The sequence below is a fragment of the Heterodontus francisci genome, chromosome 4 (genome assembly GCF_036365525.1).
Source record: "Heterodontus francisci isolate sHetFra1 chromosome 4, sHetFra1.hap1, whole genome shotgun sequence".
Lineage (NCBI taxonomy): Eukaryota > Metazoa > Chordata > Chondrichthyes > Heterodontiformes > Heterodontidae > Heterodontus > Heterodontus francisci.
Genome location: NC_090374.1, coordinates 69055851 through 69078883, shown reverse-complemented (window position 1 = coordinate 69078883; position 23033 = coordinate 69055851). Strand labels below are relative to the sequence as shown.

General features: G+C 43.4%; 1 protein-coding gene across 1 annotated transcript in view; it reads right to left on the bottom strand.

The window, feature by feature from the left end:
* adgrv1 (adhesion G protein-coupled receptor V1) overlaps window positions 1–23033 on the bottom strand; it is an 810104-nt gene that overhangs the window by 551644 nt on the left and 235427 nt on the right. Inside the window, exons 34-37 of the mRNA XM_068029668.1 lie at window positions 20217–20347; window positions 8916–9015; window positions 7119–7298; window positions 2940–3103 (exon numbers count right to left, since the gene is read on the bottom strand). Of these exons, the coding sequence (XP_067885769.1) occupies window positions 2940–3103; window positions 7119–7298; window positions 8916–9015; window positions 20217–20347 (575 nt within the window). The remainder of the gene's footprint in view (window positions 1–2939; window positions 3104–7118; window positions 7299–8915; window positions 9016–20216; window positions 20348–23033) is intronic.

Here is a 23033-nt window from a genome sequence, read left to right as displayed (position 1 = left end):
TGGAGGGGGCGGAGCGGCCACCCCCGATGATGTAAAGGGCAACCCCTCCATCCCAGGCAATGGCGTCCATGCCACCGCGCAGGCGCCTGTGCCATTTTTAAAGAGCTTCAAGCCCTTAATGGCAATTTAAATTTTTTTAAAGAGAACCACCTTTAATTTAAATAAAAACACTCAAACATCAAAGCCCCTCTTCCACACCCCACCCCAATGATCAAACAATATATTTATTTCCCTCTCCCCCACCACAAAAAAACATTTTTGCCGGTACTGACCTTCCACCCCCAAATTTTATAATCTTTGTCCTTCGACCCCTTTCCACCATCCCCTCAGCCAATGTAAACAGTTTTCCCCTCTGCGCCACACCCCAGCCCTGAAAATTTCACTCCTTCCTCCTCTCCACCAGTGTCACGCCTCAGAACTCTGAACGGAGTTCCAAAGACGCAGGGGTTCCAGCCGGTGGCTGGAATATTGGCGTGAGATGGCCGTTGCTACCAGGTAAGTCATTATTCTTCAATGATGATATCACTTGCATATTCAGATGGAAGGCTCCCCCGCCAAGTGGTGGGGGGGGCCGCACCATGATCTCTCCACTGCCAGTAAAACACTGCGGGGCCTTCCTGGCGACGGGGGTCATAGCGGGCCTCTCCCAGAAGAATTTTGCGGGGTCCCCCGCCACGACCCCCAACATCAGAGGGCTAGTAAAATTCAGCCCAGACAGTCTGTGTTGTCTGGCGACTTTAGTCGTCTTCCAGTTGAATTTGTGATCCTGAGGTTCTGCGTTGATAGTTGTTCTTGGAGATAGTTGAGCTGAGAGCTTCCTTCTTGGTGTCTTTGTCTTCAATCTAGCAGCCAACAGCTAGGCTTCACACACCCCACCAGGCCCTCTAGAGAGACAGAGAGAGACAGCCCTTCTGGCTTCTGCACAGATTAAGTTACTGGCTTGTCTGCTTGTCCAAGGGAAACTCCCCACTTTCACAGAGATGGACAGATAGTCACATGACTGGCTCAGTGTATACTCTGGTACCTTCTAATGAGATTCAAGTTTGGGAATTTCCAACTCTCAAGCCTCATGGTGCCAATGTTTTCCCCTGGAGGGGTTTGCCCTTTCAATGTTAATGTCCCAGGATGGCTTTGAATGTCTTGATAATGAAAGCAGTCTCGGGTAGTTCAATCCATAGGGCAGGCCATTGTTTTGGGTACAGGCTAACCAGACATGTGACTCCACTTGGATGCCTTGGAATATGCAAGGTTTTCAAATGCAAATGGTGGTGGCCATTTTTAGCCGTGGCAAAGTCTTTGTAAAGCTTGTCTGTAATATTCCCGTTTTTCTTTTTTCTAAGTTTATGCGAGTTTCCAACCGATGAATTAAAAAGACTCATTTAGCATAATAAAAGCAAAATACTGCGGATGCTGGAAATCTGAAATAAAAACAAGAAATGCTGGAACCACTCTGCTGGTCTGGCAGCATCTGTGGAAAGAGAAGCAGAGTTAACGTTTCGGGTCAGTGACCCTTCTTCAGAACTAGCAAATATTAGAAATGTCAAAGGTTATAAGCAAGTGAGCCGGGGGTGGGGCAAGCGATAACAAAGGAGAAGGTGTAGATTGGACAAGGCCACATAGCTGACCAAGAAGTCATGGAGCAAAGGCAAACAGTATGTTAATGGTGTGTTGAAAGACAAAGCATTAGTACAGATAGGGTGTTAACGAACTGAAGATTGAGCAGCAGCAAGTACAAACATGAAAAAAAACAGTGGGTAAGCAAACAGAACACCTCCGCTCAGTCCGCAAGCAGGACCCTGAGCTTCCAGTTGCTTGCCATTTCAACACTCCCCCCTGCTCTCATGCTCACATCTCTATCCTGGGATGGCTGCAGTGTTCCAGTAAACATCAACGCAAGCTCGAGGAACAGCATCTCATTTACCGATTAGGCACACTACAGCCTGCCGGACTGAACATTGAGTTCAATAATTTCAGAGCATGACGGGCCCCCCATTTTACTTTTATTTTTAGCTATATTTTCTTTTTTACATTTTTTACAATTTTTTTTTCTTTGGTTTATTTCATTTTATTGTAGTTTGTTCAGTTTGCTTACCCACTGTTTTTTTTCATGTTTGTACTTGCTGCTGCTCAATCTTCAGTTCGTTAACACCCTATCTGTACTAATGCTTTGTCTTTCAACACACCATTAACATACTGTTTGCCTTTGCTCCATGACTTCTTGGTCAGCTATGTGGCCTTGTCCAATCTACACCTTCTCCTTTGTTATCAATTGCCCCATCCCCGGCTCACTTGCTTATAACCTTTGGCATTTCTAATATTTGCTAGTTCCGAAGAAGGGTCACTGACCTGAAACGTTAACTCTGCTTCTCTTTCCACAGATGCTGCCAGACCTGCTGAGTGGTTCCAGCATTTCTTGTTTTTATCTCATTTAGCATAATGTGTTTTCTTGACTATGAGTAGATAGAGAGACGGTGGTGGGGAATCCAGAACAATCGAAAAATTAAAGCTAGGCTACTGAGGAATGAAATCAGGCAGCACTTTTTTTCACACACAGAAGGGTAGAAATGTAGAATTTTCTCTCCTAGAGGCTGTGGATGTTGCAACAATGGAAACTCTCAAGACCAAGATCAAAACATTTTTAATAGGCAAGGGCATCAAGGAATACGGATGAAAGGTGGATAAATGGAATTCAGGAACAGATCAGCTTTGATCTAATTAAAAGATGGAAAATGCTGGAGGGGGCTGAATATCCTACTCCTGTTCCAAAGTTCCTGAGTTACTATTTATCGTATATCCAAAGTCGCTTTGGTACCAAAGTCACCATATTCTCTTCTGCAGCAGCTCTGTACTTGTTGTGATCACAGAAAACAGAGTTAAGCTTGTCACATGGTATACCCTACTACAAAATGTTAAATTCTCCGGATAGAATTGTGACTCACCTCTAAAATAGTGACATTTATGGCAGTAGTAGTTTCTCCTTCCTCCATAATAACAAAACCAGACACAGACAGAAAATCAAGACCAGGCTCAGCCAACGACTCCTCAATTAGGTTCAGAGGTAGCAAAGACCCTTGTACTGTCTCAAAAGTGATGTTAATCACACCTGCACAATAAAAGAAAACATTATTCAAAACAACAGACAGCATGGAAAATTTAGTAACAATGTATATTTCAAAGTATTCAGAATTCAAATATAATTGCAATTTATTTTTTTAAGTAATATTCCCGCGCAACAGTGTAACTGACATTGAGGAAATTCAGGACTAACAGAAGGCTTCATCGCCTTCAGGCGTCAGAGTGGAATTTTCCATTTTTATTTCCAAAATTGGCACAAGGCTTTTTTTTTTCTTCTCTTGCTTCTCCCAGGCGATTGCGTAACTGGGGACTTTGGGGAGGAGATGATGATAGTGTGTCAAAGTTATACCAGGTCAATAGGGGACAGGCTCAATGGGCAAGCTCTGCTATCCTTTCTCACCTATTTGTAAGCCTATTGTGGATGTGTTTTTACTTGTTTTATATTTCTCCTTATTTTCACTTACATTGAATGCAACAGAAATGCAAATTGGGAGAGATGTATAACAGGCAGCTGATATGCTATCAGCCATTTTTAAGCATTGCACAAAGTCAGTTACCCTCAGAGTTTCCAAATGATACACCAGACCCACTCCCCTTAATAGTCTATATTTTAAAAAACATGTTTTCTGGGGTAGGAAAATTGACACAATAATTGCATTTCTGCTTTAAAGGGCTCCTACAAAATTCTTGACTCCTTTGACTTTAACTTAAATTAAATTTGATGGCTTAAGACCTTCATATGCCATCAACACTGTGTCACGGAACTGTATTTTTTTCTCCTCTGTTTGAAACAGTGTGCCTTTGAGAGAGAGGAGTGACACAGCTGCATTTGTTACCTAGGCAACAGCAGGAGAGTCAGGAGGTCACGTTGTAATATTTCAGTTTAACTGTGTAAAAACCAACTAAAACCAGTTTTGAGAAACACCAGTGAAGCGTGCTGACTGAAGGAAAGAGCTGTCTATTTCTCTCAAGCAAAAATTCTACAAGGAGCTACAGGCCAGTTTAATTACCTAAGGAGGAAAAAAAACCCTTTAAAGAGACCATTTGTATTGCTGAAAGTATCAAAACTCATTTTCTTTACTTCGAAGACAGGAAGTCTTTGCTTCAAGATTGAATCTGTCTTGACTGATAGTGTTTTCTGGAAATTGCAGTAAAGTTTTGACTGGAATACACTGCCTGAAGGGGTGGTAGAGGCAGGAACCCTCACAACATTTAAGAAGTAATTAGATGAGCACTTGAAACGCCATAGCCTACAAGACTACAGGCCAAGTGCTGGAAAATGGGACTAGAATACTTAAGTGCTTGATGGCCGGCACAGACACAATGGGCCGAAGGGCCTGTTTCTGTGCTGTATAACGTTATGATTCTATGACTGAGAGACAGTTGGTTTTTAGACCCATCGCTGCACTCCTTGTTTAAAGAACTGTTTGACGCCTGATGCAGCCCAAGTGTTTGCCTATCTATTGAAGGACTATTTCATCAAATCTGTGTGGAGACTTCGAGTGGCATCCGATTATTTTTACACTAGGATATCTCACCCATCAGGAACATAACTCACAAACACTAACAACCCAGTTACTTATTTATTCTTAAGAAACAGCTAATTTTTAAAACATTTTTTAAAATAAATCGGTCAACTGTGATCTTTGAGTGTGTGTGTGAAAATGGGGGAGTTAGTTTAAAATAAGTTATAAGGTCTTTAGACATAGGTTTATCTTAATAGTGTTTAATATTTAGCTTTTAATAAACAGTTAATTTGTTTTTGTCTAAAGATACTTGGTTTGGTCTGTTTTATTCTGGGGGTTACTAGTTACTAATTTGGCTGTTTTACAGTTGGATGGGAAAACTTTAATAATATGCTGCAACCTGTGGAGTGATGGGACTGAATTGAAAGTGTATTGCTCCCGCCTCGGTCATAACAACTGCCAGGCTGAATCTAGCATATTGACTTTTTTTCCATCAAAGAATCACATAAATCCATCTGGTATGCCACAATACATAGGTTAAAGTTGTGCTGTGGGAAACTAGCGGGCAAACTCTTAACACATTCATCTGAAATTCCTTTTCTTATTTTAACAAAGATGCTCATTCATTTATCTTAAAAGGATGAACAACTAAGACAGTAGAGAGAATTTCAGTGAATGTTTTAAGTGCTCCTCTATTATTCTGCTGCATAATATCAGGGACATAGAATTGAACAGTTCCAGTCTTTGGAAAAAATACCAAATAGAATTGCATTATTTTATACAACAGCACTGAACAATATTAACACCATTTTTAAAATTTAACTCCAGAGTAGGTTGGCACAACTGGGGAGAATCTCTGGTGTGGGGGCTGTAACTGGATACACCAAGCAGTTCCACTCCAGAACAGGGGGAGGATTATTTTACCCATTCCTACTAGGATGCTCTAGCAGCTGTAAGTGAGTCACACCATTCCAAGCATCCCCAGAAATTCCACTCACAGCACCCCCAACAGAAGGTGTGTGACTCACTGGGACTAAGAACAAGTGTATGTACCATTGTGGGTCAATTACCTTAACAAAGTTGCTCTTCTGTGCCAGAAGGGGATTCAAATAAACGATGAAGCTAAATGCATTTGTATCAATCTTTGGGCCCCCTCTCAGGGCAGGATTTTCCCCGTGGGTTTCAGGTCCCCAACATCAGGGTCAAATGGGGGTCAGAGACCGCAATATGTGGGAACAGTCATTCTGCTGTGATTTTCCCCAAACTGGCCAATTAATGACCAGAGGGTGGGCTCTCGAGATTGGAGGGCCAATAGGAGGGCCCCAGCACTAAAGAGACACCCTCTCTCCAATTTTTTAAAATGTCAACTAAATACAATCCCTTCAGCAGCCAGGCCACCATTGTGGAGGCAGAGCCCCTCCACATGGCGGCCTGCGGCTGCAGCTGAAGCCAGGCAGGTGGGGAGGGCCTCAAAGACCGCCTGGAGCACTGGCCCACCACATTTCCCCCCACTATCTGCAGCCTGGAAACTACCTCCAGGCAGCTGGGCTGTTCCCCAATGTCTCCAGATGCCTGGAGGCCAACTGGAAAATTCAAGTAGGCCTCCGACAATAGGTCTTTAAACAGCCTTAATTGGTTACCCGTCACTTGCAGGTGGGTACCCTGTCACCCTCCCCCCCCCATCCCACCTCTGGGAAAATGGCCCAGTGGTGGGATGGTGCTGGGAAACTGACACGCTGACCAGCAGCGTGAATTTCCACACCCGCTTGCTTCTGTGCTCATCCCCATTGAGGCCTAAAAATTCAGCCCTTGAAGTGGGATGGTGCTGATTCAAGGAACACTGCTTCAGTGATGTGCATGCTTTTGCTGTGTCATGATAAGTGCAGGTACCCGACCTGAATAGTATATGATCCTTCCCTGGGATTTGTGACGGAGTCATTGACAGGTCATAACAGTGGGCGGAAGATCCGCCTCACACATTTCCATTAACTCAACATGTTTTGGACTCCTACTCTATATTATTAACTGATGCAATGTTACATAAATGTTCAGAGAATTTTACAGTCACTAAGTTGGAAATGTGCTTCCATTTATATTATGAATGGCACAGTGGCGCAGTGGTTAGCACCGCAGCCTCACAGCTCCAGGGACCCAGGTTCAATTCTGGGTACTGCCTGTGCGGAGTTTGCAAGTTCTCCCTGTGGCCGCGTGGGTTTTAGCCGGGTGCTCCGATTTCCTCCCACAGCCAAAGACTTGCAGGTGATGGGTAAATTGGCCATTGTAAATTGCCCCTAGTGTAGGTAGGGAATATAGGATTACTGTAGGGTTAGTATAAATGGGTGGTTGTTGGTCGGCACAGACTCGGTGGGCCAAAGGGCCTGTTTCAGTGCTGTATCTCTAAATAAATTTAAAAAACACAAATACACTGGGAGCAAAGTTTGATGACTTAAGTGTGGCTTAGCTTGACCATTGTATACTAATTAATTAACTAATTCACATCATAATACAAAATGGAAGCAGTCTGTCAATCTATTGGAAATGTGTAACTTAACATTGTTCTAATCAATATTTTGTTACCTAGGGATCCAAATTGCCTATTGACAAAGAGTTGAATGGTTTTATTTCCTTCCTGAATGGAAACAGTTTGAGATGACAGAGCAAACTTCACTACCCCATGTGGCTCATCGCTGGCCTCCACTGTAAGAACAGCTTCATATCCCTGGCTATTAATAATAGCTGCACCTGTTGAGGTTACACCTGCCAAAGAAGAATAGAAAAAGATAATCCGCTTTTGCTTTTCTTCAAAACACAAGTTAATTGTAAATGCAATTATCTTTTAGAAAGCACACATGGTGCAATAGATACATTCTGAGGAGATATTGAGGAGACTGGACCTGTATTCTCTAGAGTTTAGACGAATGAGAGGTGATCTCATTGAAGCATACAAAATTCTTACAGGACTCGGCAGGGTAGATGCAGGAAGGATGTTTCCCCTGGCTGAGGGGTCTAGAACTAAGGGACATAGTCTCAGAATAAGAGGTAAGCCATATAGGACTGAGATGAGGACGAATTTCTTCATTCAGAGGGTGGCGAATCTTTGGAATTCTCTACCTCAGAGGGTAGTGGAGGCTCATTCATTGAGTATATTCAAGACAGAGATCGACAGATTTCTAGATATTAAAGATATCGAGGGATATGGGGATTGTGTGGGGAAATGGTGTTGCGATACATGACGTAGTCGAATGGCAGAACAAGCTTGAGGGGCCGGATGGACTAATCCTGCTCCTATTTCCGATGTTCAATTGTTAAGACTCAGCTGAGAAACTTCTGCTTGGAAGTTCAAATCACATTCAGGGTTTGGAGGGGTGGAGAAGAGTCAGCTGTAAGATGAAAGAAAGATGGCTGGAGCAAAGGTCAATTAATTCATCACTCAAGTATGTTTTCCAGTCAATCAAGGAGGAACATTGATGACATTTTTGGAGATATGCATATGCTGTACTCCCCAGGTATAACCAATCCTGGAAAAAGGTGAATAGCAAATAGGGTGGCTACCTTGGAAGTGGAAAACAAGGAAAAATATTACAAGATGTTCAGAATTATGAGGTCCTGGGAAAGAATAAGTTAGGAGAGAGCCAAGAGTCTTAATTAAAATTAGGTTAAATTTTCATCTTCACTGCACATCACCTACCCATTGCAAAACCCACTCCATTTCTTTCAAATGCTTTCAATGGAATAAATATCCAACAAATTCTGTAACAGGAAGAAATCTGCACCATCTATGTGGAAAAGACAAAACATTACCTGGAGGCAGGTGGTAAGCCCTTTTAAAATGGAAATTGAGGTCCTGTAACATCAATGGGAGGCGAATTTCCCATTTTGGGCGGGACATGGTGAAGCATGCACTATGCACAAACCGATCACTAGCAGCCGTTAAGGTGGCAAAGAAGCCCCTCCAGGTTCCTAAGATCCAGCTTGGCCGCCTACTGCAGCAGCTCCCCCACTATCAAACATCAAGGTGGCACTCCCTACCCCACCCCCACCCCCAATGAGGCCTACTCTCTTCGGCCTAGAAGCCAACCAGGCTGCCTGTTATTGTGGAGGCCCACAGCCAGAGGGCTGATCTGGATCGTGTAAAATCCAGCCGTACCTCGCTGCCCCGGTGCAAATGCAACCCGCCCCTCAAAATGAACCAGGCTGTGACTATTGGGTCCCTTCAGTGGGAATATTCACCCATCATCTCCATGAGACCCACATCCTGCTCTCTTGATTCCCTCCTAACAGACATCTGGAATGAATCTCTTTCTTTATGCACTGTCCCTATCTCATAAATATTTTCATAGCCACAAAGGTACTCCACTTGATGTTGTATATTACCTTGAGTTCTGACATTTGACAAAATAATTCTGTATTCCTCCTTTTCTTCAGGAATACTATCATCAAATAGGTAGACAAGAAGAGATGCATTCAAAACACCCTATAAGATTATAGAGATTGTAAACACAATTAGAATAAAGAGAGAATACAACAGAAACAAATGCAGAAAATCATTGTGCCAGACAGGATAAGCATTACACCAGCAGACTAATTAAAAGGAATTAAACTTTCAATGAAGGTATAATGATAACTTGCATAATGGATTTAAAAAAAAGAGGAGCGGGAAAGCTCTTTGTCAAAGTTTTCATAGGAAAGTAAGCTCTATATAGTACAAGGACATCCTTTATTCTGTGAAGTGGCTGACAAGGTAACTCATTCTGGCACAATGACTTTGTGGGCTATCCATGAGGGCATCTTGGCAAGTACTTCAAAGTTGTGAAACCCAAAGCACAAATAGGAATTTAAATTTGTCACTCCAATAATAGAAATAAAGGCTGGAATTTCATGTCGGGGCAGAGGCCCCGCCCACCGGCTTAAAATTCAGGGGGCAAGCCCGCATCCGTCGGGCCTGAGAGCCACGCAGAGATTTTATGTGGTTCAGGCCCTTAATTGGCCTCGGGTGGGACTTCCACCCGTCTGAGGCAGGAAGTCCTGCCTCCAGTAGCTGCCAGCCAATCAGGGGGCCAGCAGCTCCTGAGTTCCAGCAGCTCTACCGAGAGCAGTGGCCACTGCTGGGACTGCACCCAGAGGATCATGGATGCTGGTGTCGAAAATGGTAAGTGGGGTTTTGGGCCTCGCTGGGGGCACGGCTGGGCACAGGTGAGAGGGGTAGGGGTCAATCAGGAGGGCGGTGGGAGGTGCACTAGCGGGGGCAGTAGGAGCTGCCGGGGGAGACCCCTTGGGGAACAAGATGCCCAATCAGGAGGCCCCCTCCCACCCATTGGGCCCGCAAGGTGGTATTGGGTAGCATCTACAGCTGATAAAGTGCCCGCCCACCACTGGTAATATACCAGTGCCGGCAAGAGAAGGCCCTTAAGTGGCAATTAATTGGCCACTTAAGGGCCTCAATTGTCCTGGGGCAGGTGGACCATAGGTCACCTCTCCCGCCGCTCGTAAAATTGCAGTGGGGGCGAGAAGGTGACAGGAATGGCACCCCCTGCCTCCCAAACAATGTTATGCCCCCACCCACCACTGCCTCCAGCCCGCTCCCGTGGGGGATAAAATTTTGGCCGAAGGAACAGGCGTGTGTTTGTGTGTGAAAAACTACTTCCTGATTTCACTTCTAAATGGTTTAGCTCCAATTGTAAGATTATGCCCTCCTGTTCTGGATTCCCCCACCAGAGGGAACAGTTTCTACCCTACTGAATCCCACAATCATTTTTAACATCTTGATCAGATCGCCCCGCAATCATCGATAGTCAAGGGAATACAAGCCAAGTTTATTTAACAATTCAACATTAACTAATTCAACAGTTTAACACCCCAGTACCATTCTGGTGCATCTGTATGTACCCTCTCCCTTCTGGGCATTGAGGTTGAAAGTTTGAGAGGTCCTGTCACAGAAACCTTGGCAAGTTGCTGCAGTGCGCCCTGTAGACACAGCATGGTCACAGCGGGCCAATGGTGGAAGTGATGAATGTTTGGACAAATGGACGCAGTGCTGATCAAGTGGACTGCTTTGTCCACTGTACGGTGTTGAAATTCTTGAATGTTATAGCAGCTGTACCTATCCAGCCAAGTGGAGAGTATTCCATAACACTCCTGACTTCTGTCATGTAGATGGTGGAAAGGGTTTGAAGAATCTGGAGATGAGTCACTTGCTACAGAATACCCAGCCTCTGACCTGCTCTAGGAGCCACCATTTCAGTTGAGTTCCTGGTCAATGGTACCCCCCTCCCAACCACAGGATTTTGATTGTGGGGGATTCGGCTGCCCTGAGGAACTCCTGCAGTGATGTTCTCGGGGTGAGATGATGCTCAACTTCCTTTGTGCCAGATATGAGCCCAGCCACTGAAGATTTTTCCCGAGCCTAACTGACTACAGTGTTACTAGGGCTCCTTGATGCCACACTCAGTCAATTGCTGCCTTGTTATTAACCATTGTCACTTTCACCTCAGCTCTTATATCCATATTTGGACCAAGGCTGCAAGGAGGTCTGAAGCTGAGTAGTCCTGGTGGAACCCAAACTGAGCACTGGCAAGCAGGTTATTGATGAATAAGTGCTGCTTGATATCACTGTTGACAGCTGTAGCACCTTGCTGATTAGGAGTAAGCCAATAGGGTTCTGGAGTTAAACAAAGATAATTACATAGGCATGAGGACAGATTTGGCCCTAGTGGACTGGGCAGGAAGACTAAAAGGTAGGACAGTTGATGAGCAGTGGCAGATGTTTAAGGAGATATTCAATTCCTCCCAACTAAAATATATTCCAGAGAGGAAGAAAGATTCTAAGAGGGGGATAAAACATCCATGGCTAAGCAAGGAAGTTAAGGATAACATAAAGACAAAAACTAAGGCATACCATATTGCAAAGGCCAGTGGTGGGCTGGAAGATTGGGAAACTTTTAAAGATCAACAAAGGGTTACTAAAAAAGTAATAAAAAGAGCAAAGGTAAATTATGAAAGAAAACTAGCGCAAAATATAGAAACGGATAGCAAAAGCTTCTATAAGTATATAAAAGGTAAGAGAGTAGCTAAAGTGAATGTTGGTCCTTTGGAAGATGAGACTGGGGAGTTAATAGAGGGGAACACAGAAATGGCGGAGACACTAAATCAGTATTTTGCCTCAGTTTTCACGGTGGAGGACACTAATACCATCCCAATAGGAACAGGAAATGCAGAGGTTATAAAAAGAGAGGAACTTAGAAAAATCATCATCACTAGGGAAAAAGTACTGAGCAAACAATTGGGATTGAAGGCAGACAAGTCCCCAGGGCCTGATGGCCTACATCCTAGGGTCTTAAAGAAAATGGCAGTGGAGACAGTGGATCCATTGGTTATAATATTCCAAAATTCCCTGGATGCGGGAAAGGTTCCAGTGGATTGGAAAAAAGCTAATATAATGCCCTTATTCAAAAAGGGAGGGAGGCAGAACGTAGGAAATAAAGACCAGTTAGATTAACATCTGTTGTTGGGAAATTGTTAGAATTCATTATTAAAAAAATCATTATTAATAACAGGACATTTAGAAAGTCAAAACGTAATCCATCAGAGTCAGCATGGTTTTATGAAGGGTAAATCGTGTTTGACTAATTTGCTAGAGTTCTTCAAAGCTGTAACAAGCAAAATGGATCATGGGGATCCTGTAGATGTAGTATATCTGGACTTCCAGAAAGCATTTGATAAGGTGCTGCACAAAAGGTTATTACACAAGGTAAGATCACATGGGGTTAGGGGAAATGTATTAGCTTGGATAGAGGATTGGCTAACCAACAGAAAACAGAGAGTCAGGAGAAATGGGTCTTTTTCTGGTTGACAAGATGTAACTAGTGGGGGGCCACAACGTTCAATCCTTGGGCCCTAACTATTTACAATCTATATTAATGACTTGGATGCAGGGATAGAAGGTACTATAGCCAAATTTGCAGATGACACTAAAATAAGTGGGATAGTAAGGTGCAATAAAGAAATAAGAAATTTACAAATAGATATGGATGGGTTAGGTGAATGGGCCAAAATTTGGCAGATGGAGTTTAACATGGATAAATGTGAGGTTATCCGGAAGAATAGAAAGGCAAATTATCTAAATGGAGAGAAACATTTTGCTTCGGTGCAGAGGGATCTGGGTGTCCTCGTGCATGAATCGCAGAAAGCTAGTATGCAGGTACAGCAGGTAATAAGGAAGGCAAATGGAATTTATTGCTAAAGGAATAGAATATAAAAGTAGAGAAGTGTTGCTGCAACTGTACAAGGCATTAGCGAGACCGCACCTGGAGTATTGGGTACAGTTTTGATCCCCTTACTTGAGGAGGGACGTAGTTGCATTGGAGGCAGTTCAGAGGAGGTTCACTAGATTGATTCCAGGGATATGGGGTTTGTCTTCTGAAGAGAGATTGAGCAGTTTGGGCCTTTACTCTCTGGAGTTTACAAGAATGAGAAGAGATCTAATTGAGGCATACAAGGTGATTAATGGGATTGACAAAGTAGACGTAGAGCGGATGTTTCTTCTTGTGGGGCAATCTAGAATGAAAGGTCATAGTTTTAGGATAAGGGGTAGCAGATTTAAAACAGAGATGAGGAGAAATTACTTCTCTCAAAGGGTCGTGAGTCTGTGGAATTCACTACACCAGAGTGCGGTGGATGCCGGGACATTGAGTAAATTTAAGGAGGAGATGGACAGATTTTTAATTAGTAATGGGTTGAAGGGTTATGGAGAACGGGCAGGAAAGTGGAGTTGAGACCGAGATGAGATCAGCCATGATCGTATTGAATGGCAGAGCAGGCTCGAGGGGCTGAATTGCCTACTCCTGCTCCTAGTCCTTATGACCTTATGGTTTGGGTTGGATTTGTCCTGCTTTTTGTGGACAAAATATACCTGGGCAATTTTCCATATTGTCAGGTAGATGCAGACTTGCCGCTGCAGGGAACAGCTTAGCTCGAGGCGCAATTAGTGCTGGAGCACAGATCTTCAACACTACAGCAAAGATGCTGCTGGGACCCATAGTTTTTGTTCATTGCATGCAACCATTTATTGCAGTCAAATGGAGTGAACTGAATTGGCTGAAGGCTAGCCTCTGTGATGATGAGGCACTTAGGACGAGACCAAGAATGTCATCCATTCAGCACTTCTGGCTGAAGATGGTTGCAAAAGCTTCACAATGGGGGAAATTTTCTGCTCTCACCCACAATGGGTTTGGAGGTGGGAAGAGCATCTAATTGGGATGGATGGTGGCAGCTTCCTGCCTCCACCCAAATTAAGACCGTTCACAGGCCTTCCCACCCCACTGCCAATTGAGGCCCTTAACTGGCAATTAATGCCAAATTAAGGGCCTCATCCCACCACCACTGGTATTAGCCCAACAGTGGGTGGGCCTGTCACCACACAGGCAGCATACCAAGCAAACCTGTGCAGGTTGCTTGTCAGCACAAGGGGGAATCCCTCGTTAAAATGCACTTAGTGCCTGTACAAGGGATCCAGCATTGGGAAGGGGGAAGGGTCCACTGAGAGTCACCCTCCGTGCATGCCCTTGCTGCTGACCCCTCTACACCCCCTCCCCTCCCCTCCCCTCCCCAGCAACCCTCACCCCGCAAAACCCCTCCCATCCTGACTTACCTGTGGCCTGGTTCCAGTGCCTCCAGTGAGTGCTCTACCAGCAGCAAACACCGCCTCTGCGGTGGTGCTGCTCAGTTAAAGAGCTGCCAGCCTCTGATTGGCCGGCAGCTCTCAGCAGGCGGGACGTCCAGCACCAGGGTCCTCAATCCCGGGGAAGGCCATCCAGTGTCCACTTCAGTGCCTAATTGGCACGTAATCCGGCGAGCCTTCCCTAGAGGAGGCATCGCGAGGCTCTCACTGGCACTGTAGCTGGTGGACGAGACACCTGCCGCCAAGATAAAATCCCCCCTAATGGGTTTCGGCATTGTTGAAATTGGGAACATTCATGGAACTCCTCTTGCTGTTAGTTGCTTAAATGTCCACCACCATACATGACTGGATGTGTCAGGGCTGCAGAGCTTTGAGCTGATCTGTTTTATGTGGGATTGCTTAGCTCTGTCTTGAGGCATGCTGCTTCAGCTGTTCAGCTGGGGTATAGCCCCGTATTGTAGCTTCACCAGCTAGGCATCTCATTTTCAGAAATGCCTGGGATACTTTTCTTTACTCTCATTGAACTCCTTGTTGGTCATCTGACTTGATGTTGATGGAGGAGTGATATGCCAGATCACGAGTTTGCAATTGGATGAATAAACAGTTTTGATGGAGTTGGTTGAGGGATAAATGTTAGCCTGATCACTGAAAGAACTCCCAACTCTTGTTTGAAAAAAAATGCCATGGGATCTTTTATTCCCAAATAAACAGCTAGATGGGCATCAGTTTAACATCTTAGCTGCCCTAATCTGTCTCTAGGCTATCACTCGTATTGTGTCACCTCAAGCCTGACCTCCAGCCAACAACCAGCACAAGGATGTCAATGCTTATTGCTGTGAAATTGACCATTGCATTATATTTTGATGCCAGCAGATTCTTCCAAGCCATCTATGAGAAATTTTGTCAAATGAATCAGCCTTCTACATCAAGCATGTGTCAGAAGTCTTTTTGACAGCAGAAACAGTAGTCAATAAGACGCATGTCCACCATTATTAATTGAGTTTACCTCAAGGGTAATTAACCCTTTGGTCTTTCCCAAAAGAACTTTGGGACTACGGTGAAATAAAATGCAATCATTTGACTTCATCCTAAAGTTTTATGCGTAGGAACATAGGAAATAGGAGCAGGAGTAGGCTATTTGGGCCCTCGAGCCTGCTCCGGCATTAAACTAGATCATGACTGATCTTCTACTTCAACGTCATTTTCCCGCATTATCCCCACATCCCTTGATGCCTTTAATGTCTAGAAATCTATCGATCTCTGTCTTGAACATACTCAGTGACTGAGTGTCCAAAGCCTTCTGGGGTAGAGAATTCCAAAAATTCACCACCCTCTGAGTGAAGAAATTCCTCCTCACCCCAGTCCTAAATGGCTTACCCCTTATTCTGCATCCTTTTTGCATCTACTCTGGTGAGCCCTGTAAAAATTTTGAATGCTTCAATGAGATCACGTCTCATTCTTCCAAACTCTAGAGAATACAGGCCCAGCCTTCTCTAACTCTCCTCATAGGACAATCCCGCCATCCCAGGAATTAGTCTGGTGAACCTCTGTTGCACTCCCTCCATGGTAAGTATATCTTTCCTTAGGTAAGGAGAACAAAACTGTACACAATACGCCAGGTGCAGTCTTGCCAAGGCTGTATACAATTACATAAAAATAAAAGGCGCTATACAATTACAGCAAGATATCTTTACTCCTGTATTCAATTCCTCTTGCATTGAAGGCCAACATACTATTTGCCTTCCCAATTGCTTGCTGCACCTGCATATTAGCTTTCAGTGACTCATGAACAAGGACACCCAGGTCCCTTTGGACATTAACACTTCCCAATTTCTCACCATTTAAGACATACTATGCATTTGTTTTTCCTACCAAAATGAATAACTTCACATTTTTCCACATTATATTCCATCTGCCATGTTCTTGCCCACTCACTTAGCCTGTTTAAATCCTCTTTACATCCTCCTCACAACTCACATTCCCACTTAGTTTTGTGTATTCAACAAACTTGGAAATATTATACTGTGTTGAGTGTTTCATTTACTCTAAATGTTCTATATGCTGAGTTTGAACCTGTATAAATGCTGCTGCTGATCAGTGAATTAGCATCCACCCTTACCAGCAGTCTACTGTCTCTCCCTTTAGTCACAGGCATCCTGAAAGCAGTACAATGCACTTAACCTTGGATGTAGTTTCTCTTGGTGAAGCTCTAAAAGTGAAAAAAACACTGAAAGAAGATTGTATGTATACCAGTACATACAAGGGACAGTGGCCACATGGATATGGAGTTGGCTGAGTAACAGGAAGGAACGGTTATTTTTTCAGACTGGAGGAAGGTTCCCCAGGGGTCAGCACGAGCACCACTGCTTTTCTTAATATATGTTAATTGACTTAGATTTGGGCCGACAGGCCACAACTTCAAAATTTACAGACAGTAAAACTTGGAAATATTGTGAACTGTGAGGAGGATAGTGATAGACTTCAAGAGGACAAAGATAGGCTGGTGGAATGGACAGATATGTGGCAGATGAAATTTAATGCACAGGCATGTGAGATGATAAATTAAGGTAGGAGGAATGAGAAAAGGCAATATAAAATAAAGAATACAATTCTAAAAGGAACAAAGAGACCTGGGGGTATATGTGCACAAATTGTTAAAGGTGGCAAGGCTGGTTGAGAAAGTGGTTAAAAAGGCATATGGGATCCTCGGCTTTATTAATAGAGGGCATAGAGTACAAAAGCAAGGAAGTTATGATGCACTTTTATAAAACACTGGTTTGGCCTCAGTATTGTGTCCAATACTGGGCATCACAGTTTAGGAAGGATGTGAAGGCTTTCGAGAGGGTGCCATAAAGATTTATGAGAATGTGTCCAGGGATAAAGACTTCAGTTATGTGGATAGATTGGAGAAGCTGGGGCTATTCTCCTTAGAGAAAAGAAGGTTGAGAAGAGATTTGATAGAGATGTTCAAAATCATGAGGGGTAAGACAAAGTATATAGGGAGAAACTGTTCCCATTGGTGGAAGGGTAGAGAACCAGACGATGCAGATTTAAGGTAATTGGCAAATGAAACAAAAGCGACATGAGGGAAAAACTACTTTATGCAGTTGTAGGGATCTGGAATGCGCTGCCTGAAAGTGCCGTGGAGGCAGTTTCAATCACGGCTTTCAAAAGGGAATTGGATAAGCATCCAAAGGGGAAAAAAAATTGCAGGGCGATGAGGAAAGGGCGGGGAATGGGACTAGTTAAATTCCTCTTGCAGGGAATTGGCACAGACTTGACAGGCTGAATGGCCTCCTTCTGTGTTCTAATCATTCAATGATTCAATGTGCCATGTGGACAAGTTCTGAACATACAAGCACATTTTTTCTCTCAATTCATTTTCACTTCAATTGTTCATTTTCAGGAATACAGCAAAAAAAGCCACATATAGGAACTGATTTTTGTCCCCTCTGTTGCGTTGAAATGGGCTGATAGCATGATTAATATAGCAGCACAGCAGTTACTGGTCCATTCCTACTGACCTTGGGGTCAGCGTGTTTAGGTTGGGACCTTGAAATGTGCAATCCAGACATTCCCTGGAAATGGATGGGAGCCTCATAGTCCATGTATGTCGAGGTCCTATGATGTCAACAGAACCCCAACAGAATTTTATAGTACCAATGAGCTGAGAGTGCACAGTGCATCCTCTGCCCATTGGCGTTTGGCATTGATCGGCCTAACCAATATTCCTAAAAGAAGTTGCTCCAAAAAAGTTTGAAGATGGTTTGTAAGTGTTTATTTTTGTAGGGCCAAGAGGAGTATATCTCCTAGTCCAATAAAAGATCAAACTCTGTGATGTCTGACTCTTTGCAGCCTTCCTAGAGATCGTCTCCCTCCCACAACTTACTGCACGGTGGAGACAATAGATTTCCTGCCTCTTCTGAACTCCAGGTTGTTCTAGGTGTACAAGCAACTCACTGATGGAATGAGAATTGGTTGAGCCATAGATCGCTTTCATTGAATGTTTCATTCATTTCACGTGCCCGCTGCTCAATGGATGCGCTCCAAGGAACAGTTACCCCATTGAGTGAAAATATACAGAAAAATGGAAATGCTGGTGAAATAAGAACAGAAAATGCTGGAAATACACAACAGATGTAAAGACAAAAAGGCAAGTTAATGTTCCAGGTGTAGACTGTGTTAGAACTTTCTAACACAGTGTCTAAATCTAAAACATTAACATGTATTTTCTCTTTGCAGATGCTGATAGACCTGCGGACAGGAATTTTACAGTGGGCGGACGGGAGCCCAACTCCGACGTAAATGCATGTGGCGAGCCTGCTTCCGCCCAACCTGGGGATCCGTCCCGTATTTTACGGGTTCCCAGGCTTTAACTGGCCCGAGGCAGGACTTCCACCCACTTGAGGGAGGAGTTCCCACCTCAGTGAGCTGCCGGCCAATCAGCGGGCTGGCAGCTCTTAGTCTCAGCAGCGCCACCAGGAGTGGTGGCCACTGCTGGGACTGCAGCCCAGCTGACCAAGGAGGATACCAAGGAGCCAGGACTGAAGGTAAGTTTGGGTTCCCTCACCAGGGCAATAGATCATGCCCTGGTGAGGCTAGGGTGGTCGTTTGGGGGGAGGGGGGCGTCTTGGATCCCGGGGTTGGGTTGGGAGACAGGGGCGGCCCTCAATCGGGCACCCCCACCCCCCCCCCCCCCGGGGTGCGGAAAGGCCGGCAGCTACAGCTGGGCGGCCTTTCACGTCCCCGGCACACCCGCTTGCCATGGGTAAAATACCTGTGGAGGCGAGCAAGGGCCCTTAAGTGGCCGTTAAGTGGCCACTTAAGGGTCTTGAATGGCCTCGGGCGGGCGGGCCGTTTCCCAACCCCGGCCCCCGCCGGACCTCCGTAAACTTGGTCGGAGGCAGAATCTGGGAGGGTAGGCCTCCCGGAGCCTGCCACTCAATTTTACGCTGCCCCCACGCCACCATCCGACTCGCTGGGGTGGCATAAAATTCCGGCCATAGTATACTTGCAGCATTTTATCTTTTTATTCCATTTTTGGGGTAGGTCCTGTTGAAACTACCTGAAGAATAGCTTGGGCATTAATTGTAATTGGAAAAACAATGCTTTTTACTGCTATCTTGTTTCCTCTCTCAGTGAGGCAACCATCCTATAGTATAATTAGAAGCTTTGCTTCCCAAGTTTTTTTTTATGTTCTTGAGGTAATGGTGACTTAGCAAAGGCCACATTAATTGCCCATTCCTCTCCCTAGTTGCCCTGATTTGCTATGCAACTTAGTTTGGGGCTGTAGTTAATGTAGGCCAGTTGCAGGTATGGGTGGTATGCTCCCTTTCCTGAAGGACTTTACTGATCTTGTGGGTTTTTAATGACAATCCAGCAGCTTTCATAGGCAATTTTTCTATAAATAACCCAACTTATCAAATTCAATTTTACAACACTAACAGCACTGTTAGTACCTACCCCACATGGACTGCAGAGGTTCAAGAAGGCGGCTCACCACCACCTTCTCAAGGGTAATTAGGGATGAGTGATAAACACTGCCCTAGCCAGCGACCTCCACATCCCATGAACGAATAAAAAAAATTGCTGTGATGGGATTTGACCTCTTAACCTCTGGGATAATCATCCAGTACTATAATTACTACACTAACATACCCCAGGTAAATTGTTTAATTGTTTATTGAGCTACTGGAGCCTCGCCAAGATTACAGTTAGCAGTCTAAACCTCCCATTTTTCATGTTTTTGTCTTTCACAATATTTGATTGTATGTTTATTAAATACAGAAAGAAAATTAAGAAAAACTAGATTATACCTATAGCAGTAAACAGCAGATATTAAACTTTATCAGTATATCACCAAACTGTAATGGTTCTCACTTTTAAAATGCAACCAAAGCATTTATTTTGCTTATAGCAAACTAAATGATAAGAGTGCCCACAATTTAAAGAAGAAACAACTGTACTCAGTAATTCAGTGAAGTGCTCTAATTACTTACCTCAGAAAAAAAAAGGGTCCCACTAATATCTGCAAAATTTTCCCGAGCGTATCGTCCATGGATGTTCCAATCAACAGTAATGTTTCCCTGTCCAGGAAAACTCCTTGCAATCCAGAACAGCAAAATTTCTCCTGCAAATTAGGAAGCAGAATCAGATTGGACTATCAACACATTTTCTGCAGGCAAGAAGTTTATCAGTCATGGATCATTCATTTGGCTTATTAACCAAACACTTCATGCAAAGTTATAGATAAAATAAAAACAAAAAAAATTATAAGTATTTATTATACCTTGCAGTGCTTAAATGTGGCAAATATAATAAATTAGAATTTTTAAGGTGAACTCAACTAAGAAAGACATTTTTCCAAATACCAATGGCTGAGAGAAATTCTTTGAATCCAAAATAAGTTTTTCAGCACAAAACAAAAGATTTTCATGGCATTAAACGATTAAACACATGTTTTTTACCCCATTGCTTTCTAGGTGCAAAACACATTTCATCGGTATTTTGTACATTAGAACTAGTTCCCAAGCTTTGTTAAAGAAAATCGGTATTGTAAAAGTCAATACCAGTCTACATCCTTTGGATTGAAAAATTATAAAATATCAATGAAGGAGGCACACAATGTCTGTATCAAAATATATGACATAAAATGCAACCAAAAACCCACAACAGACTTGAACAATTTAATAAAGATTTCAACTTAACGGGTTCATTTTTGAACCAATTACAAAATAACTAAATTAGTAAAATTACCATTTATTTCTGTATCGCAGAATAAAGTGATATTAGGTTATACTACTGGCCTTGAATTTTGAATGTACAAGTAATATATATGGCCCTGATATTTACGAAAGTACGAGGGAAATCAGCAAGGCCAAGGACATGGAGGCCCTGGCAAATTAAATCTTATAATGTTTTTCTCCGATTTCCCACCCAGCAAGCCGCCATTGACATGCTGGCCAGGTGGGAAAACCAACACAGGAGAACACAGCAGGAGACCCTTGGGAACAATCCCCAGCAATCGGAAGGGGGGCAGAGCAAGAGATCAGTGATGTGGGGGAGGTCAGCTGCAATCGCAGCATGCAGAGATATTTAACGGGTGTGGGATAGAGGCCTGATATCACAGCAGAGAAGAAGACAGAGACTAGGGGCCGTGCTTGGCAGAGGGGAGGCCTCCTTGTGGGGCTGGTGGGAATATTCATGCTCCTCCTGGCCCACAAGGAGTGCTGTAAAAGGCACCTGATCCAGCAACTCTCTCATCCCTTTCATTGCCAATTTCCTGAACCCTGGGAAACCCACGTAACAACTGTTAAATTAAATAAAGTTCCCAAATGCACTGTTGGAGCCTGATTTAAACATGTTCTTAAATTGTCCCAGTTCTCGATGACAGAAAACCCACTGCTATAAAAACAGAAATGGGTGTGTCTACATGGCAGGTTGGGAACATGGTCCCTTTTAAAATTTTCAAGCAATCCCCCTCCCTGCCACCCCCTCATTGTGTTTGAATGAGTTGGTGAGAGATTGAATCACTGAATCTGTGGCACTAAGGTAAATTCATTTTTCCCATACTCTCAGCAGGGAGTCATGCTTGAAGGGAGACAAGTTGAGATTCATCACTGCAGTGCTACAATGTTGTCTTAAATTCATGCTCCATTTAAGCAGTAAGAACAGTAGGGAGTTGAGGAATTGTCTTTATGTGTCCATCTTTCACCTTGCAATGCCTTGAAACTGATATAGTTATGGATAGAGGTTATCACAGTTTCCAAATAATTATTTACAGGGTAATATAAAGATATTTTGAATTGATCTGATTTTTAGGAGATATATAAGGACATTCTGTAAAGCTCAAGAATGTAGCTTCGAAGTATGGGTAGCAGAGTTTATATGGAGGGAGAAGGAGAAATTTAGAGGGCAGGAAGTTAGTGAATTCAGAGGAGAGAGAGCAAGGAGTACTGAGATGAATATTAAAATCACCGAGGATGAGGATTCAGTTAATACAGAGACTAAGGTTGGAAAGGAAGGATGATATCTTGGTGAGAACCTTGAGCTGGGGCTTGGGTCACGGTAGACAACAAGGACTTTCAAGGAGGAATGAGAGAAAATGGAAAAAGATGAAGTGCTCGAAGGAGGTGCAAGTACCAGAAGGGTAGAGTGAAAAGATAAAGGTGTAATTTAGTAATAAGCCGTCCACCACCAATGGCAAAAACAGAAAGTTTAAAAATTAGTATTCTAACGGTGATTTTTTTTTATTCACATAGTTTTAGTTATTGCTAGCTTTCCCTCAAAGACATATAGAAATAAAAAACGGTTTTAAATTTTACAAACAGAACTACATTCTGTGAGCGTAAGTGTGTGTAAATAGTTATGTACACTCCAAGATGTGCTGCATTCCTCAGTGAAAAAAAAGAATTAGGCAAAAAGAGACAGTTAAAAACATGCATGTCAGAAATGCCATGAAAACATTGCATGTTGCAATTATTTTCACCAGTAATAACTGTAATAGTCCTGATGGTTTGTTTATGAACTCAAATCACTAAATAAAATATATTTTGCTGTTTATTTTGATGAATTATCATTGGAAATGTTTACATTCTGAAGTTCTTCCTACTTAAGAGACATAAATTCAGAACCGCTCAAAGGGTCATGTATTGAAACATGCAATCATCTTTACTGCAAAGTAATTTACCTCACAGCAAAGTTAGAGTATAACACACCACAAAATAGTTCTAATTGTTCATCTCGGTGTTCTTATTCCACAATATTTTTGCTGAGTTTAACAGTGCCAAATTGGCATGCTGTATGTACCAGATAGA